The 20,485-nt window shown below is 44.0% G+C and overlaps 1 protein-coding gene across 4 annotated transcripts; it reads left to right on the top strand.

Annotated features, from left to right (window-relative positions):
* The first annotated feature begins 1,705 nt into the window (after nucleotides 1-1,705).
* On the top strand, nucleotides 1,706-17,968 carry MAJIN (membrane anchored junction protein). Of its 4 annotated transcripts, none has more exons than XM_064723931.1 (11): nucleotides 1,706-1,829; nucleotides 2,660-2,784; nucleotides 3,075-3,120; nucleotides 4,392-4,467; nucleotides 8,339-8,464; nucleotides 9,718-9,749; nucleotides 10,525-10,634; nucleotides 13,673-13,727; nucleotides 16,494-16,566; nucleotides 16,672-16,816; nucleotides 17,608-17,895. In XM_064723931.1, exons 2-11 carry the CDS (start codon nucleotides 2,684-2,686, stop codon nucleotides 17,651-17,653), a joined length of 810 nt encoding a protein of 269 aa, XP_064580001.1. In that variant the 5' UTR covers nucleotides 1,706-1,829; nucleotides 2,660-2,683; the 3' UTR covers nucleotides 17,654-17,895. The 4 variants fall into 4 exon arrangements, with proteins under 4 accessions (XP_064580001.1, XP_064580003.1, XP_064580004.1 ...); XM_064723933.1 differs by having other exon boundaries at nucleotides 1,762-2,009; XM_064723932.1 differs by lacking the exon at nucleotides 1,706-1,829 and adding an exon at nucleotides 2,393-2,537 and having other exon boundaries at nucleotides 17,608-17,968.
* Nucleotides 17,969-20,485: the final 2,517 nt, after the last annotated feature.

Consider the following 20,485-nt stretch of genomic DNA (forward strand, 5'->3'; position numbering starts at 1 on the left):
TTGAGCTATGCAAAGGCTGTAGCTATGCAGAAAGTGTAGTTACTTTGGAACAGGGTATGTGAAATCAGCAAATTTAGCAAATTTAGCAAAACAAGCTAACTGCAAAAGCTAACCAATGGCTCTTTGAGCAGACAATCTTATACAGTTTGCACCGAAAACAGAGGTGAAAAATTCAAACCCCAGGACGACTTACAAGCCTTCATCCAAAGCAACAACCAGGAGCCTGAAGATCACCTCATGTAGAAACTGCGCATGTGCTACAAGGGCTTACATAATCGTATAATTAGAAAATACATTGCAATATGAAGGTTAGAAAAGTATCATATACATCTTATGTAAAAAAGTATAATTGTAGTACTGTGCAAAGAATGGACAAGTGAGTTTGTGGTGGAGCTATCCCCCTCACTCCTGGCATCAATTAAACAAATACCTGCTCCGTAGGCCCTATACTATGGACTACTGTTTTCTTGCCTAATTTTCAGGCATCAGTTTGTGACACTGTGGCAAGATGGGACTCTGCCTAGCTGCAAGATCCATTAGTGTTGAGGACTCCCTTGGTGTGCCCCAAGGATTTCTTGGAGGGATTCCTGAGGGTGCTGTTTTACTGTAAAGCCAACTTAGAGCCTCTCATTTGCTATTGAAGAGCAGTTCAAACAGGACATAGCCCTTTTTGCTGAGATGCACCCAGAAGGGTGGGCTCAGCATCTTTAGAGAAGGTTAGAGTAGTTAGTGAAGGCGTGTTTTCCACTGCGTTATCTGCTTGCTTGAACATTGGTAGTTGCCAATTTCCTGCCTGTGCATGAAATCAATGCATCAATTTACTTCCTGACTCCCTAAGCTTATTTTGCTTTTTTTTTAGGCCAAAAGACAGTGAAAATAAATTCAAAATTGTTCAGCAGCTGCTGAATTATTCTCTACATCATGTCTTTACCAATGCTGAGGGGTACCATCATGCCACTACTTATAGGAAGTGGACTTCACCTCACTGACTGAACAGCAAGGGATGCTGTATCAGTCCCTGGATATTAACTGTCACAGACATCTTTTCATGAAAAATCCTTTCCTTAGGATTTTTCCTCCTGAGAAGCTGAGAGGCCTCAGGAACAAAATGTAAACAATGGTTATCTGCTGCTGTGGAATGTAACAGGTGGGTCTTTGATTGGCCCATCTTGGATGTTTATAATTAATGGCCAATCACAGCCCAGCTGGCTCGGACAGAAAGTCCGAGACAGCTGCCTTTGTTATGATTCTTTCCTTTCTATTCTTAGCCTAGCCTTCTAACCTTTTCTTCTATTCTTTTAGTATACTTTTAATGTAATATATATCATAAAACAATAAATCAAGCCTTCTGAAACATGGAGTCAAATCCTCCTCTCTTCTTCCCTCATCCTGTGAGGATGGAACCCCTGTGAACACCGTCACAATTAACACTGTGAGAAAAGGAACGATCTTTCAATTCCAGTCTTTCTTAAAGAGATGTAGTATATAAAATATTCCAGCTATATAAAGGGCGGACAACAGGAAGCAACAGAAGTGGAGCAGGGAGCTGTGTGAGTCAGAAAGGGAAAAGAAAGAAGTGCTGTATGAGCTAAGGATCGAGCCCTAGCCCCTCTCGCCGCAGGTCTAGTGCCTCCTGGAGCCTCCTGGTGCCTCTGCCTCATCTGAAATGCCACCTCAGCACCCCGGCCAACTCCAGCACCCACCAGCCGGATGTCCGGTCCCGCTACCCCTCCGAGGAAAGGGGCTGCAGAGCTGCGGACCCGTTCTGGGCCATGCCTCCCCTCCCTATCTGCAGCCGGACTTAACTGGGCTCGGCTGGGCTGCTCTTGGTTCGTCTCCATTTGGCTCTGTTCGGTTGTGCTCCACTAGGTTCGGCTAGGCTCTCATTGGTTCGGCTCCATTTGGATCGGTTTGGCTGTGCTCGGCACCGCAGCCCCGGCTCGGCCCCGCCATACGCGAGGGCTTGGTGGGCACAGTGGGACCACTGGACGTGGAGCGGAGGGTGGCCGGTAGGCGCTGGAGCTGTCCGGAGGCCTTCCAGGCCTCCCCCGACTCGGGAAAGGGGGCGGTATGTCGCGTCTGGCAGGCCAGACGCTGTGCCGGCGTCCGCAGCAGGGCCCGGCCTTGCACCAGAGGGCCTGGGCTCTCCGCCCCACCCCGGGGGCGGCCGGGCACTGCTCGCTGCTGCTGCAGCGGCCGGGGGGCACCGGGGACGTGCGGTGGGAGTGGAGAGGAATGAGTTCTTGCGGGCCGGACTCTCAGGGGTAGCCAGGATCCGCGGCTTCCTTCGCATCCGGTGCCGGACGCGGGCCCCACAGGGCTCCGCGGAGGAGTCGGGGGCGGGGGCGGGGGACGGAAAGGAGGCTTGCCATCCCCGTAGCACGAGTCCCGTAGAGCTTCAGGGACCTCGGCAGAGGCAATTGCAGGGCAGTGCCGCTGAAGACGAGGTGACCGTCTGCTCTAGGCCTGTCCTCGGATCCTGCTCAAAAACACAGCGCTATTGACACGGGACACTCAGATCAGCCGTTTGCTGACTGGTAGGAGAGTTCTCTCTGCAAATGTCCCCTGGAAGAAAAACTGCATATAATCTTTCCATACGACAGAAAGAGATGTGGTGAGGGGTTTTAGGAATTAACCTTTGACTGTCCTGCTTTCCTAGTCTGGCGTTCAGGGAGAGAGAGAGATGTCGTTGAAACCATTCACCTATCCATTGCCCGAAACAAGATTTCTTCATGCTGGCAGGCATGTGTACAAATTTAAAATCCGGTATGGCAGCTTCAACAGGTATGTGTGTTAAAGCCAAGAAGTCAGTCTGCTGTTTGTTGGCTGCATGTGGCAGTGAGTTAATACGCAACCTTAAAAAACAAAAGGCAAGTGGATAGAAGGGTCACACGGAACAATCCTTGTGAACAAGGGATGTTTTTTATGAGTAATAGGTTAGGAATTAATCTGCCCACTAAGTATTTTTTCCTGTTCAGTGGAAATTATGTTTTGTTTCTGTTTAAACTCTTATTTGAAATGTAACTTCATTGCATTTTGACTGGGATGGTTCCAATTCTCTCTTTGTTTCACAGCTCTCCCAATCTCAGTCTCACTGAAAGCGCTGCCAAGGAGTTGGAGGTAGGAGCTGAGGCAGGTCCATAAGACTTCAGATGGGTGTTAGTCTAAACAAATAATATGGTTGTTACAGGACTGAGAACATTTTTTCAAATGCAGCATTTCAAGTGTGAGCAATGGGGAACATAGGGGGAACTTCCCTGGAGAATCTGAGCATAAAAAAAAACCAACCAAACAAACAAACAAAAAAAAAACAACCACACAAATGAAAAATGTTCCTCAACAGGCAAAATTTAGTGTAGAAGAGTCATGCTTTTGTTTGAAATATTCTATAGAAGCTACTGACTGTTGAAATTGGACAAAGGGAAACTCCTCTTTCTTGAGCTAGTTGCACCCAATTCCTGTCTGATTCCTCTTCAGAGTCATTCTTGCAGGAGCTCTTTCCCAGGATTTCAGTCTCAACCTCGAAACTTTCAAGTTGTCAGACTTGATTTAGCTGTTAATCCCTCTTGGTTTTTCAGGAGCTGTGGCAGTATGGTGAGCTGGCTCGATGGAGGCTAATCAAATGCTAAATTGCATGTGCTTTCCTTGCAACTGTTGAACCAATGAGTGTTCTTTTAATGATGCCATTGCTTTGTGTCCAAGCACAAACTGATGGTTACAATGGATGAGTTGTGTTGTTGTCATCTTCTTCCTGACACAGAAGAAGGTCCCTACCATTTCTAAGAAATTGAAACAAATATACTGCCTGCTTAAAAATGCTCCTCCCTATTACTTAATTTCTAAAAAACTTCAAAGTAAAGTAATGGCATTGAAAACCTTAATGAAGGAAATGTGCTGATTTTAATTTATATGAAGAAGTACAATTTTTTTCACTTTTGAAAATGTTGAAAGGTATTACTAGAAAATGTTTTGTGTTTGTAGAGGAGTTTGTTGGGGCTTAACTGCATTTGCCTTATAACTGATTTGGGTCAATATTCAGAGAAAGAGGAGTAAGTAAATGCTGTGTGTGTTTTGCTGGAAAAATTAAATTACACTCCTTAAATTTAAAAGCACCACCCCCATTTTCCATAGTAATTCTTCTATGTTTATTCAAGGTTAAGGTACTCATTCACCTAAATTTCTCTGAGTCTGTCAGTGCAGTACACGCTAAAATGGCGAGAGGGAGTGGGGAGAAGAAGGGGAGGAGGAAAGGCCTAGAACCTGGTCTTCCACGATTCATGCAAACTGTAAAGTAATGTTAATTTTTCCCCAAGTCTTGAAAGTGTACTTGACAGTGGAATTGTCATTATGTTTTTAATATTTTTCCTTTGTTTATTTTTTGGCCTCTCCAGGAAGTGATTCGAGTAATCCTTGGAAATCTTGATGATTTACATCCATTTTCTACAGACCACTTCACCGTCTTTCCATGTATCCTTTCTGTCCTACTCAAAAAAGAAAAGATTCAATGACTTGTATCTTTTGGGCATTGCATAAGTCAACATTTATGTGTAGGAGTGTGTAGTTCTTTAGCTGGAGTAGTACTACTTCAATCTTTGCCGTTTGACATTGGCTGAAGGTATTGTGAGCACTTCAGGTGTTGCCTTCACCAGAGAACTGATGTGACAAGAGTGTTTTGCAGTGTTTTCATCCAAACAGCCCTGTGTTCCAAATCAGGTTTAGCCAGAGCAAACAAAGGTATACATAAAGTGCCAGGAAGCCCATCTCATGTGCTCAGAAGCACAGCCGGTGCATTGTTCCCAAAGGTTCGTGGAATGTAAAACACTCCTTACAGGCCCAGCAATGCTGGCTCATGAGCAGGGAAACTCACATATTTGTTGTTAGGTCCCTCAAGCCATCATGAGCCTTTGGGGATGGAGGACTGGAGCAAGTGTGAATCTGCACTCATGTCTCCACAGAGATGGCTGAGAAAAGCAAAAAGTACCTCACAGAGTGAGCTTTACAAGAAGCAGTAGTTGAGCTAAGATAATTGGAAGTCCAGACTGGCTTTTAAACACACAAAGCCTGCAGGATTGTCATCCAGTTATCCTGGTTCCCTCTTCAGTCCTTGAAGCCTAGAAACAATTGTGAAGCAAATGTCATCGGCACAGTATTCACTTTACTGCACTCATGCCTCTCACCCCTATGGGACCAGTCAACAGATCTTTTCTGTCTTCCCTAAAGTTTGCAGAGGCATTGAGCTGCTGTCAGTCTGGCCTGCTGTCCACAGACAGTGCTGTAAAAGCTGTGTGCAATTGCACAGCATAGTCATATAGAAGCACAGGTTTTGAGGAGTGTAGTTTCCCAGGATTTCACTTTTGATACAGAAGTGCTGAGGCATTTGACATTGGATTATTCTAGCTAGTGGCTGTACTACAGGCTCTCCTCTTTCTAGGTGTTCTATCATCAGAATACTTAAGTGGCCTTCATTTTTTTTCTTCTGGCTTGGGCAACTGGACAGAATTTAGTCGTGTCTGCTACATATTCTGCAGATTTTTAATTTAAAGTGACAATCACTTGATAAAAGAGATGGTAACTGTTAGTATTTCTCTTGTAGTTGCTGCTGTGTATTAGGTTGAGAATTTACTCTCCTGAGACTTTTGTTGAAGAGAAAAGTAATCCAGTTAAATGTTAGTGTTTTCCAGTCCTAAAGGTGTGTCCATTTTTGGATCAGATCTGGCATCACTTCCTGTGATTCTGAGTGCCCTGGAGTAATGAAAACCTCTGAGGCATTCCCCTCCTGTCTTAGAAGACTGCATTATGCCTCCTAATAGCAGGCATAATGGAATGAGAAATGAGGCCATCCTTTTTCTCTGTCCGAAGCAGGTACATATGACAGCAACTTACTTACATTAGAGTCAAGAAGATGAGGTAGCCAAGAGCATCGTTATACAGAAGACGCCCAATCCAACCAACCTTATTAGTTTGCTCTAAAGCTCAACCAGTTCTGTCTGTGTATTGAAGAGTGTTTGGTTTACAAACTTGTATTTCTAGAACTTGTAAGTCCGTCCACATGCTCGCCCAGCACTGGGCCTGGAAGAGAACTGTGAGCTCAGAGGCCTGGCATGAGGGGTTGTCTGACAGTTGGTGTGTCGGGCTCCTCTCTGTAGAGTGACAGTGTCTTTGTTAATCCCCAATGATGAGTCCCTCAAGCTAAAAATCAGGCAGTTTCAGTCCTGAAAGGAACTGATTGTATCAATGTTTCATCGTCTTCTGTCCCCAAGACTTTAGTTTCTGCTAGCAAATGAGGACTAACAGTATTCATTTCACCTGTTTCTCCCTGAGATCAGAGGTGTGTAAGGAGACTTATGTCCAGCACCATTTGACCTTCCAAGCAGAAGCTCCTGCATGTCAGAACTGCACTCACATGAAGGAATGGCTGTCATGTCAATTATCTTTTTTCCCCTGTTTTGAACTGTGAAGTAAATTTAATGATGCTGTGTCATGGTTTGACACTGGCGCAATGCCAGTGCCCCCATGAAAATATATTCTCCCTGTTGTCTGCTGTGAGATGTGACCAGGAATACAGCAAAGCAGGCTCCAACTTAGAAATAAAGAAAAAAAACTTTATTAACCTACAGCTATATATAAAAAAAACCACACACAGAACTCAGAATGAAAACCCTCTAAAAACATTCCTCCTCCCCCCACCAAATTTCCAATACATTATAGTAGTACAGAACCTTGGATTCTCAGTTCCGTTACCACCCCTCAGATCACCAACTCTCAGTCCGTCACCACCCTTTAGATAATTAATTCTTGGTTCATCAAGGAGAGAGGAGTCCCTCTTGTGCCATAGGCTTCCCCTGGAAACACATTCGAGACCTCTTGTGTTTCCATGTCACACGTGGCACCACCTGGAGATCATCTGCCATCGTGACATCTTCCTTTCATGCCCAGTGCTCTCACCATTGCACATGGACCAGGGCTGCTTCTAGGGTTCCCCTTTTGAGGATGCTTTGCCCAATTCCAAAAAAAGCACAGTCCCTCACTTTTGGGACACCTGTCCCCCCAAATTTCACCCCATGGGGCCGAGGGGGTCTCAAGAACAGAGATCTTCTTCCCTGAAGATGGAGGACACCACCACCCTCCTCACCCGTCGTCTCTGTTCATGCACTCCTTCATATAACATCACTGCACTCTCTTGGTTCCAAGCCATTGCCTCCTGCTAAAGGCAGTCTCTGTGTCACAGGAAAAATGGTTCTATCCATGGCTATACAAGTCCAGCCAAAGGCCACTCCATCATCTCCTTCCACCTAGGATTCTTCTCAACTTATCTTGGACATCTTTCACTTGCACAAACTTGCATCACATTGGCCCATTTCCTCTTATCTCATCTCTACCTCTCTTCTCATTCAACTCCAGGAGGATCAGCCTTTGTTAGGTTTCCATCACCCAAGAAAAGGGTTAAAAATCTCAGGTTCTGCCTGTCCAGAACTCCCACGCTGCCCTGCCGGGCACCATCTTGCTGTACCCCCCCCTTTTCCTTCTCAGCTGGCCGTGCTATCAAATTTCAAGCTGGCACACGCACAGGCACGGGCTCTGTCTCTCTCTCTCTCCTGGGGGAGGGGCTGCCCAATGCCTCTCAGTGCTCCTCCACCCTTCCATCCTTCAGGGACCATCACCTCCCTTCTCAGTCCAAGGCCCGGCTCACCTCACCTGGCCACATGGCTTCCCCTCCCGCACCCAGCCCGCAGCCAGGCAGGGCAGCTCTGACCTCCTTCATGGACGGAACCCAAGAGAGCTTCCCCCTGAGTTCTCTGCTTTTAACCCCCTGTGTTCTCAGAGGCGTCCTATGTCCTCAGTGGCCACACCAGGTGCCAATGTTCAAATCTGAGCACCTATTGGTCTGACCACAGCATCCTGAAAAACTCACTTCCTTTTCAAACCAGGACATGCTGCTTCTATGAATCCAAATCCTTTTTAATTTTTAAATAAAATTTTAAAATAATTCCTTTTTAATTCGAAAGACTGTTGAAAAGGTTTTTTTTATTTATAGGTTTGGAAGGCCGTGGGTTAGCTTTTTCAGGAGAGTGTCAGTACTGAAGGCAAGCACAATTAAGGGAACAGAACACTATTAATACAGGTGACTGATGGGACAGTGTGGATAAATAAATATGGATAAGTATTTCGTGTAGTGTGTTACTAGTGCAGTTTCACAAGTTCATAGAACAGGTTGTATTTGCTCCCTTGTGCACATGTACAGTGTGCTGTGATTTCTGAAGCTTTAGAAGACATTTTCAGGACTCATGTTTCCTTGAAATGTTAGTGTTGTGTTTTTTGGTCTTACCATTCTTCTCAGATTTGAGTAAATGGGAGCAAGTATCAAAAATGAAATTCAAACATGAGAATGTCCATCTCATGCCTTATCCCTACATTTGTACGTTGTATCTAGAATTGAACTCATTCCAGGGAAATATATCTTGTGGTAAGTCACTGTGATTATGTTTGGGTAATTTCTGTAAACATCTATGATCTATGTCTTGCTTTTCTCTTTTCCTTTGTCACTGTATCTGAATCGGAGAGCAAAACTGCATGTGGGATGCCTGTACCATGAGTTTGAAATAGTGCTTAAGAGGGTGTTCCTTACTGTCTCATATTGCTTGTCTAAAATTCCCTGAATTCCCCTTTGTCTTTCCAACCACTGGTGACTCTTTTGCTGGTATTTTTGTGAAGCTATGCCCAGTGGCTCCCAACCTTCATTTTTTTGTCAGTCTACTACATTTGTTGACATAGAAAATCACACTCTTTGTTGCTATGTTCCTAAAGAAATAATAGATTTTTGTAAAAAACAAATGATAGTAATCATGTTAATAATATCTATTATACAATTAGCCAACATTTTCACTTTATCAGTGTCACAGTTTCCAGGTTTTCTATGAATTCTCTGAAAAACCTCAAGACACAGCTAAGGACTCTGTAGGACTCTACATTAAAACTCCCCTGATGTGAAAACTGAATATTTAAAGTGTTTCCTGTTGTGATTATCAGTCTCTGGAAAAACTTACTGTTTTTCTTTAATGACTGCCTAGCAGATAATGGGATCTTTATAAGATGGCCAACTTTCTTAGTCTTGCCTGTTTGCATTTCCTATCAAACATACCATGTCTGGATGTAAAGACTTCTAACCATGGAGAGTTCACTCACTTCCCTGCACACCTGCTGCAGTATTTAATTGCCTTATGCAGATAGTTGTACAGCATTGCTATTCTAAAATTAGGAGCAGTGTAAGGCACTGTTACTTTCAGACTTGACGTCTCACATTTCTCTTGGTGGGGATTTTTCTTCAGGGAAATATGTGTGAATCCCATACATCCTACAGCTGGCCAGTATTCTCTAGAGGCTGTGATCCAGATGTCCTTTCATCTTCCATCTGGTGCCCAAAGCACAGTGAGATGCTAACTGGTTTTCAGGCCCTTCTCTTCTGAAGATACCTTTGACTTCTTTAAGACAAGCAGTTGTCCCATCCCAATGATATCTGGTGTTCATAGCCAGGAATTCCAGTTCAGAAAGAGCTGTATTTGAACGTTTTCTATTTCAGTGTATCATATGCAGGTCCAGACTGTTTCACAGTAGTTTATCTTGCTTCTGGAAGAGAAATTGCACTGCAAAAATGTACTTTTCAGTTGGTTAAAGAAAGTTGAGTCCAAATATTCACGAAGTTTTATACTTCTGTTGCAGGTAAAGAAGTAAACAAGGGCAGTGATGAGCTTGTAAGTTGTGCATTTGGTTTTATTTTGTTGTTTAATTTATGTTCTAAGTATTCTTGAGAAACAGAATCTATGCCTTAAGGCAATGCTAGAGTTCTACCACTAGGAGTTAGGCAGTGTAAAGTGGCACCGAATTCTCATGTAGAACCAAGGGGAAAGACATTCTTCTGACAGTTCTGCTGAGCTTGGAAAGCAGTCCTGTATCAGGACCTAAGAGCCTGCTGCCTTCAGTTCTGTGGATTTTCTGCAAGCCTGACTGAGTGAGCTGTCCAGTGTTTTCATCCCTGGAAGAATCTGTGAGGTTGATATTTCTGAGTAATTAAGTAGTTCCCTAGGTAATGTGTCATAAACAGCAAAGTTATGCTTATTTGAGAAGTTTTTGTGTAATGAGAGTTCAGGATAGGATTATTTTCAATATAGTAAGTGTCTGAAGTGAATTAATGAAGAATAATTCAAATCCAAATTCCCCCAAGGAAGTGTCCAAATTCCCCTAAAGAATTTTTTCTATCTCTGCATTCCTGCTATTACATTCCTTGGCAGTCCTCTGAAAATGGACAAAATAGGATGTTCCTAGAAAGAAATACTTTGTTTAAAACTATTGAGCATAATTCTCTGGCTGACCTCCCAGTGCTTGTTTTAGTCTTGAATCCTTTTTTTCTTTGTTTTCAGAGTATAAGCAGAAAAATTTTTGCAAAATATGAATGTACTAGGAATTTTGTTCTAAAATAGAAAAGTCAAAATCAATTGTTACCAATACCAAACTTGCAATCCTTTGAAGGTCAGGAAAAGAAATGAAATGTCAGAAAGTACTGCAATGAAAGAAGCAGTGAAGAGAAGAAGAGTGGAAATTAGAGATGATACCTCATGCCCACAGTCCTGTATGGACAGGTAAGTTGACTGCAAAAGAGTCTCCCAGGACACATACTAATATTCCTAATGTCTCTTGTACCTTCTTCATGCTTCATTTCTGTGCAATCCTTTGCCCCATTTTCCTTCTTCCTTTTCTTCCTTGGCTAACAGAATCTAAGCATCATTGCTCATATCGGGAAAAAAGTGGTCCCGTACTTTCCAAGTTCCCATGCTATTGACCAGAGCTCTGCCTGTTTAACTCCTCTGTGTTCACATCACCTTTTGAGTCACAGTGAGGTGATAGCTCAGCGGCCAGACAGAGCAGTGCACTGGCTTGCACACCTGAGTCTAGGACGGCAAGGGAAGAACTGGAAGCAGTTTTCCACCTGCCTCCCAGCCTGCTCCATTGAGCCAGCTGATAAATGCTGCCCTCTTGGCTTGAGGCTGATGGCAACACCTTGGAACTTGCTCTTTTCCAAGTGCTTTAAAGTCTCATGAAATTGCATGCATTGTGTGAGTATTCTCACACAACTTCACCATATTTCTTCAGTAGCTAAACTTCTCATGGTGATTTCCAAGTAGATCTCTATCACTGGATTTTACAGAATGGTTGAGGTTGGACAGGTCCTTTGATATCAAGGTTCAGACCCCTTCTGCTCAAGCAAGGTCACCCAAAGCAAGTTCCCTCAGACTGTGAGGGTGGAACCACCACAACTGTGGAGAGCCACTTGCAGTCTATGACCACAATTCCAGTCAAAAAGGTTTTTCTTGTGTTCAAATTTAATTTCATGTTTTGTAGTCTGTGCTGTTTACCTCTTGTCCTGCCAGAAGACAAGAAGGTTGAGGAGAGTCTGGCTCTCTGTTCTTCATTTCCTCCCATCAGGTGTACATTGGTTAGATCCCATCCAAGCCTTCTCCAGACTAAACAGCCTCGTCTCTTAAAGCTTCTCCATTTGAAAAAAAAATTCCCCAATCCCATCATCATGTTTGCATGTGGCCCTTTGCTGTGAGTCCACTCATGTACTGGGATTTTCAGTCCATACTGGGGCAGAGGGGCCTCAGCAGCCTTGAGCAGAGGGGAAAGGTCACTGCTTGAGGGCAATGGTTTGGCAAAGCTCTGCCTAATTCAGCTCAGGGTGAATCACTCAGCTCAGATGAATCACTCTTCCGCATGAGGGTACAGGGCTGGCTCTTGGTGAACCTTGTGCTTAGTTCTTGACTACCTCTCAGATATCCAGTGTTACTTGCAGGCTGGCAGACTTCTTTCTTCTTAGAGTGTATTTTTTTAAAAGAAGAAAATCTATACCTATGCTGAATCCTCACAAGTTTGTGGCAAACAGTCCTGGATCCATCAGTGCGCACCTTTCCCCTCCCATGTACAGACTATATCCAATCATCTACCTTGGTGCCTTATATCCTACCCAATTCCCAAGCGTGTTTCATGCAGAGATATTAACAAAGTCTGAAGCCAGTTCTTTTCCTGCTCATGCAAATGTACTCCTTTAATCCCACCCCCATCCCCCTGGCCTGTTTCTACTCACAGTACAACTGTTGAATATGAGGGAGGAATGAGCCCAGGATTCAGAATTTTATTTCTTTTAGCCAAAGACACAAGTTGTAGATTAATAAAATACAAGGTCAAAAAGGGCTATTTCATGATCCAGTCTGGCAGTTCTCTTTAGGTCCTGAATCTTGCCACAGCAGTTATGATTAGAACAATCCGTAATTCTTAAGTGTATGCTTGAATTCAAAATCAAATTGGTGAGCACTAGCTTCAAACCTTCTGTCATTTTTTCCAGTTAGACTGTTAGATTGAAGAGCTCATTCAGGCTGAGCATCTTCCCTGCCCCAGGAAGGAGTGTGTCTGCTGCAATGAGACCAGCTCTCTGTCTTCTTTCTGGACAATCTCTTTTGCTCCTGAATTGTCTTGGGGGATTTGGATTTTCTTGGGGTGCCACTGAGTGTTGAGAACTCAGAATCTCCAAGTGGCACTTCCAGTGATTCTCATCACCTCAAGTGAAGCCAGGGTGGTTTTTATGCACATGCATCCCTTCATACTTCCCCATATGGAGTTTCCTCTGCCATTTTAATGCCCCATGACCAAGTCTAGCAAGATCTTTCTGTGGTTCTTTACTACCTGCCCGTGTAACCTTGTGGGATTCACAAGCTTTCTCAACTCTATGCTCATCCCCCTTTTCATGTAATGCTTTTTCTCTTTAACTGCTTGTTTGTCATCGTAGAATGTAAGAGCCTAAATGAGAGACGTGGGACTCCAGGCAGCTCTCCAAAATGCAGTTTATTCCATCCAAGACGTTACAGCAGTCCAGGATTGTGGGTGACAGAGCCTGTGCCTACAGATGTCAGCTCCAGCTGCAGGCAGGCCTGGAGACCCTTTGGTTTTGCTTACATTGCATTATATACTTTTCTTTGCTTAGCATCTTAGTACAGTAGAACCAATGTATACCTTAACTATTATCTATAGCCTATCATAACTACTGTAATTACCATATTCATGTTACTATTCTCCAATCACTAAAAGTTAGTACATTACAGTTTAGGCTAGAAATTGTTTTTCAGTTTTCTTGCAGTGGAAAATTCTGAGACCTTTTTCCTACTTGCAACTTTGCTGACTTGTTTGCCTGTGCTATCTTTCTGCTTGGTAAAAAGATCTTCTTGTTTGAGGTGGGTTTATCTTTTGCTCTAAGTCATAAAAACCCCTTCTGACTAACCCCTTTGCCTTCTTGTTTATCCAGTAAGACTGGCTCAGCAATTCTTTTCTTCTATATCAAAATTTGCTTCCATCTCTATTCCTTCATCAGACTCTACATTTAAAAATCTTTCTGCCAAGCATACATGTCTGTGAGATTTTCTTGTCAAACTTTCATCCTTCCCAATAGTAGAAAAGCAGAATGAGTGCATATTTCCATTTTTAAGGAAGACTTTGAAACATGAGTACAAATATAGATTAAGGGTATATATCTTGTTGAGTAGAGTCTACTAAAGTCCTTGTTTCTAGTGAAGTACTTGGAGTCGCTGCTTCCTTTTTGTAAACTCAGTTTTTACTTACTTTTCTTTAGAACTGGAGCTGACTGTGTTCACCACATGAGTAAAGCAGAGCAAGGATTTGAAAAGGTAAGCTACGGAAAATTCAGAAAGAAACAACATCACCTATTTAGTCCTGGACCCTTACAGTGGCAAGCATAAAAATGCCTGCAGGTAATTTGTCCCCTTTTTCCCTGCATCGCCCTCATCATTTTTGACTCCTTACGAGACTTAACAAAGGGATGAGTTATATTTTTTTTGAGATTACGCAAACTTTTCTGATTGTCAAGCTACAAGCATAGGGGTAAGCTCAGCCTCTGAGAGGTGAGCCTGAGGGATGCCCTGCCTTCTCTCCAGGACTCCAGTCCTCTGTCATCTCACATGCCCCTTTATGGAGAACTCCACAAAGGGCCAACAGTGAGTGCTGGCATCTTGTCACTGGCGTTGCTGTGACCATGTGCCACTCCCCACCAGTGTCCCTCTCTCTGCTGATGGCTGTGCAGGCATCACCCTGTTCCTGAAACAGTGCCATGCCTTTTCTCACTACGTCACCAGAAGGCAGATTCATGACAGGATTGTTCCGGAGGGATTGGCTGTTGCTCTGTGTTCTCCAAAGACCTTGTTAGGAGGAGAAGATTCTCCAAGCCTGCTCAGATAGAGCTGCTCTTAGTCACACCCTAACACCTGTGTCCTCCTAGATGTTGCACATCCTCCCAAATGCACTTCATATATTTTCTGGATACCCATTCTGATGCTACACTATCACTTTTCTGGCTTTTTCCCCCTCTCTAGCTTTTTGGAAGAGAATTTTTTTCAAGGAAGCAAACACATTTCTCTTGGGTTTGCTCACAAAAGAAGCCAAATACATTATTTTAGAACAGGGTTTTTTGACAGGTTTGTTGAATTTGCAGGATAGGAAGAAGACTGACTAATAACTCCTTGGGAGCATTCAGTAAAGAGTAACTTACCTAAAAAAAGCAGGTTTATTTGTCTGTAAAACTTGTATCCCTTTTCCTGCCCTCCCCTCTGCTTATCTTTGCAGTATAAGTGACAGGTCTCTACACATGCCCTCTCTGGCTTCTTTCCTCAGGTACTGCAAACACTGTTGGTGAGATAAGGATCATTTTCTGAAAGATGCTTCTTTTGTTCTCCACTTTGCTATAATCAATGTCTCCAGAATTCTTCTGTTGTTTATACAGTTTTCAAGACATTAGAGTCCTTGAATGCTGGAGCTCCAGATTAGCAGCTTGGACTCTGAGAAACAGTATGACAGTTGGCAGACGTTACGCTAAGTTCTTCTTGTGTTAACTAATGTGGGAGGGCATGTCATGAGCACTTTCCAGGTAAACTGGGACTGTGATAAAAATAACTCAGTAAATACCAATCCAGGTGAAAAGAACCTTCTCTGGAACAGCTGCTTGTGACATCATGACTTGTCCTCGAAATTGCACTAGTTAAGGCACTCTTAAACTGAGAGGGTTGTCTGGACACAGACTGTTCTGTTGATAAACACCAGATCAGGTGTCACAAGTACTGTGTGAAATCATGGGCAGAAGTCCTCTTCTTAAGTCCTAACATGCATTTTTAGAAGATGAAAGCCAAATATTTCTGCGACATGCTTTCCATTTGGGTTTTGTTTGATTTTTTTCCTTTTAATTCAGGATGAGAAGAAAGATTCGGTTTAGGATAAAAACATGTCAGTAGCTCCTATATTTTGTTGGAGTTTTTCTGGTTGTTCTTCCAAGGCTTCTTCTCAGTTTATCAACAGTGTGTGGCTTTGGTTTCAAATCCACCTGTTATTTCATAATGCTTCTCAAAAAGGGAAGGGTTTCATTAAACAGGAAGGAAATCTGTCTATGTAGTATGTGTGGGATCGACTTAGGGATGTTGGATTTGGAATGAGGAGCAAAGAATTTCCTCAGGCACATGACTGTTCAATAGACAGCATTTTCAGCTGTCATCCAAATGTCTCCCAGGCCTGTGATGGTGACATCTGGTCAGGATGAATGTGGTCAAACCTGCATGTCTTCACTTACACAGTGCACCAGTGAGAGTCAAATAAAGAGACTCATCCTGTCTCTCCAGAGAATTTTCCTAACTTAGTTAATGCTCTCAGACTAAACTGCAAAGATCTCAGGCCATCAGAGGCTTGGAATTTTGTGTTAACCTGAGCTTAGATGTGGCATTTGGGGACATGGTTTAGTGATGGCCTTGGCAATGGCGGGTTAGCAGCTGGACTCAATCTTAAAAGGCTTTTCCAACCGAAATGGTTCTGAGATTAGTGCAAGGGAAACACCATTAGGACCTGTCGTTGTTTTAGGGTTTACTCTCTTTTAGAAGCTTACCTGCTGATTTTGCTGTGTTTCTATATGCTTATTTTGTTTTGTGTGGTACTTTGTGTTGTTGATCACCTTCCTAATGGGTATTCCTGGCCCACCTCTTGCTTCTGGAACTTTTCATTTTTGACCCTTCCGAATTAAGTCTGTGTCCCAGGACCATGTCCTAGAAGGATGAATTTCCAGGGGCCTGCACTGTCCATGGGCTGTCGTTTCCCACAGCTCTTCTGTTCATGTTTTTTGAAATCTCTGCCTCTTCCATAGCTACTATTAGTTCACTATCTGGTATGCTAAAATCTTCTAAATAAATTATAGCTTTATGTAATGTCCTTGTGAAGGAGGTGTAAAAATGCCTTGGTGAAGAAAGTCCTCATTGTAACAGAAAAAAATCCCCAAATGAAACCACACAACAAAGACTTAAACCTTGCCTTTTAATACTTTTAGGAAGCAAGCTAACAAAAATCTCTGTACAATCGAACTTAGTATTATGTAATAGTTCTTGTGTTACTTTTCCTTTTAGAATTCCTCCAAAGCAAATGAGCTTGAGTTCAGCACAGCATCCCTTACTAAAGACTGTGATCAACTGAGTTTCTGTGAGTAAGGAATTCCTGGTTTCCACTGAGTTTCATTCCCCTGGATACACGAGGAGTGTGTAGAGAGCGAGGTTGTGGTTTTGTTCTTGCTGCTGTTTCTTACAGGCGGGCCTGTGGAATTTGCCCTTGAACAAAAAAGAGCAGTCAGTCAGGCTGAGGGTGCAGTGCAGCTGCTGCAGCAAGTGGACCAAACAGGAAAGAAAGGAAACATGAAGTCAGAAGGAAGAGGTCTCTCACAGTTCTGGAGAAGGTACTAATCCTACACTGATGAGCAGAGGCAGTCCTGGCTCTGTCCAAGCCTGTGTTAAAGGCTGATTCTGGCAGTGCCAGGTTGTTCTCCATAATTTTGAAGGACGGAGACATTTTTTCTGTGGTTAAACCAAAGTCTCCCAAGGCAAAAAAAAAGGGATGTCATTTTATTTCATGCTAAGGGGCAGCATTACCACTAAATCTTCCTCTTCTGAGCTGTCTTTGGGAAAAACTCCTGATGAGAGAGGGTGACTGAATCTCCATCACAGCCATTATACAAAGTGGCTTTTCTCAGCTGCAAGTGCCAGCTAAAAGGGTCTTCCTGGACAGATCGTCAGCCCCATGAAGCTGCATGTGAACTTTATTTGGCCATTGAACAAATCTGGACTTTGACTCCCAAAGGCACCATTTTAAATGGAAATAAGTGTCACTGTTCAGACATCTGCTGATTGGCCCAAGGAGTTCTCTCATGCTGCTGAGGCTGGATCCTGTGGGTGCCATCCATCACTGCACAGAACCAGGTGGATATTGGCAGCTGCTGGTTTTTGGTTTTTTTTTTTTTTTTTTCAAAAGTAAAACTCCTTGTTAATTGTAAAATGTGCCATTCCTTTAATGACTGAGACCAGACCATTAGTGCACAACTATTCAATGTTTCCTCTATTTTTTTCAGTTTCCCTCTGTATTGTTATGTACTAGCATTTTATCCTTCCGCACAGAAATCAGCTTTTTTCCCGATATTCAGAGAAGTATTTTAAGTCTAACGTGCTCTTCTTGTTGTTACTGTTTCCCCAGCATCATCTTTTCGCCACTACAACATCTTTTTGGTGGAAAAAACTGACCTGGAAGTACTAATTGTTGTGGAAAGGTAGATTTGTAGTATGAATATTGGGTTGCACTGTTTCTTCTGTAAGCATTGTAAACCTTTCTCCAAGCATTGCTTATCTCAGCTATTAAGTGTTTTAAATTAAATTCTACTTTGCTAATGCTTTCAAAGTAACATTCTGAAGATGTTGGGTTAGAACAACATGTTGGGTTTTTCTTCACATCTTAGAAGTTTTGGAATAAAGCAAGAAACTTTAGGATTTTGATGCTTAAGTGTCATAAATTGTGAATTTCATGTTATCTGGTATTCTAATAAAACAAGCATCAATTTTGAACTGTGTGTTATTTTAATCAGACTTACCCATGTAGAAGAGACTCTTTCCCTCAAAGAAGTAGCAGAGGTTTCTAGTATTAGATGGACATCAGTACTATGCTTCACAGCTTTAAAAGGGTCAAAATTAAACATTTTGCATTAGATATTGCCACTACGCTACACTTTGGGTAATTACTTATGCATTCAAAATGTAATGGGATGAGGTTGGAATTGAAGATTTCAGACATGCCAAGGCCACACTCAGGCAGTTTTTTGTTGCCATGCTTATGCTTTTTAAATTATCTATCATTCTTGAACGACCCCCTGAGCTGGGCTATAGGTGACTCTGCTTGGAGAAGGGCTTGGGCTCAATGGTCCGCAGAGTTTCCTGCCATCCTTGGCCACAGTGTGATATGAGGAAGTGTTTCCTGGGAGAGCTTCTTTCCCTTGTTAAACCGTCTGTGTCTTGACCCATGAGTGTTTTCTCATGCCTTTGTGAGTCTCTCTCCTGTCCCCCTGAGGGAGTGGGAGTGGGCAGCAGGATGAGGGGGTCACCTGCCAGCCAGGGCCACCCCCTCCCACCCCTTAAGGGACTGCAGTCTGCAGAGAAGCCAGGTGGGAGCACAGGCAAAGCAAGAGCCTCTACTCTGTACACAGACCCTGTACCCTGCACTTGGGTAATGGCATGGAGTGTGACTTGCAGCTGTAATGAGCAGGAGGAGACAAGTGTGAGGGCAAGCTGAGCCTGGGAAAGGGCAGGAAGGAAGACTGGCTCACTTCAAATAAGCATGTGTCCTGGGTAACTCAAGATGTTATTGTAGTCCATATCTATCTGTGCCCAAACTTATTACTGTCTCTTTAAGATCCAGTGCCATGGATGAAAGTTGACATGCAAGGTGCAAAGACCCCTTTTCAAAGTCAGGGGTCTCTCAGGCAGACCCCTCTTGCCTTGTTATCTTTGCTCAAGGCAGAATCTTTGGGGCTTTTCTTTTTCCCCCTCCCTTTTGTTCCTCTCTTGCATCTTGGCCTGCCTCAAGGCAAATTCCAGGAGTGCCTGTCACCAGTGCTGTGCATAAGGAACAGAGTGGCTCTGCTCCAGTCTAAGTTGCCCACAGCTTGCCAGCAGCGCCCAGCTGAGGCAAAAAGGCACCAAGTCACCCAGCCCAGCTGCTTTGCTTTGCCTTGCTTTGCCTTGATTTGCCTTGCTGTCCTCTGCTCCAGTGTGGCAAAGTCTCTCCATGAGTTGTAGCTGTTTGCTAAGTATCACCTGTGGAAAGTGCCAGCCACCTTTGCTGTTGGAGAGATAAGCAGAGAGGAAGCCTGACTGCATTTTCCCTTTGTCTCCCTAAACATGGTTGCCTGTGGCAGATGCCATCTTGAAAGGGGAGAGTACCCTCTGTTTTGGGTTTGTCTTTGCTTCTGTGGAGTTTGTGGGATTTAGCAATTTTGTATCTAGTGATTATTTCCACCAGTAAGGAGAAATGAAATATGAGTAGATATAAGAGGATTGTGTACTCTGGACCTCATCTTGAGGTACAGGGGGCTGCATGTTATTTGAGTTTTGTCACATGCACCTGCACAGGACAGAGGGCTGCGTATGGCCTCTCAGCTGCTCAGCAAGAAGTGACCAGCAGTCGTCTCAGGGGAAGCCATGGGCACAAGTGATCACCTCACAGGACTGCAGAGACAAATGCCCCCTTGTCTCTTCCCTCCCTGGCTGCCCCATGGCTGCACTTTGCCATCCTGACAGGCAAACAGTCTCCTTGGGTCTAGGACTAGTGGGAAGGATGTGGACCTTGTGGTGCCATAGCTGGACATCCCCTGCGTCATGCTGCTGGGGAAGTTGGTGTCATTTCTGGGCCTACCAGACCACCACAGCATCCCTACTTCTCTCTGGGACAGCTCCATGGAAGGGAAGGGGTTCGGTGTCCTTTTGTCCCCATATCTGACTCAGTGTCATGGGGTGCTGGAGCTCATCCTGCAGCATCCCTATATGGGCCTTCCCCATATCCCTACAGCTGGAGACACCAAAAATGGTGTCATGGAACAGTGACACCTGATCCTAGTTGTGCTTGGATGGGTCACATACCAACATGGATACCTCTGCTGTGTTTGGTTGTTCTCAGGGCACCCCACCTCAGACTTCCCCTTGGCTATGGTTTTAGCTCTGCCTTCACCCTCAACATGGGCACCCCTAGGAAAGGGGGAGAGAAACTGCAGGTGAGGGAGGAGCAGTGGATATGGGATTGTGGGGAGAGGCTGGCTCTGGTCACCACATTGTCCCTCCAGCACTGGACACTGCTGCCAATTTGGACAGAGCAGGGGCATGGCTCCCACCGTTTTTGTTTCCGTGCACAGGGGTCTCTTGGGGAGGGGGACTGGATTCCTCACCAAAGCTGGTGGGAAGGAAAGGGGAGTTGCCAGGCTGCAGCCAATCCTCAGACCCTCCCCTGTTGGGGCATTTAGGGCAGACTTCAGGCTCCCCTACACTGTGAGGTGCAGGGAAACAAAGAGGCAACTCCCAGATCCCATGGC

The sequence above is a fragment of the Zonotrichia leucophrys genome, chromosome 12 (assembly GCF_028769735.1).
Source record: "Zonotrichia leucophrys gambelii isolate GWCS_2022_RI chromosome 12, RI_Zleu_2.0, whole genome shotgun sequence".
NCBI classification, from domain to species: Eukaryota; Metazoa; Chordata; class Aves; order Passeriformes; family Passerellidae; genus Zonotrichia; species Zonotrichia leucophrys.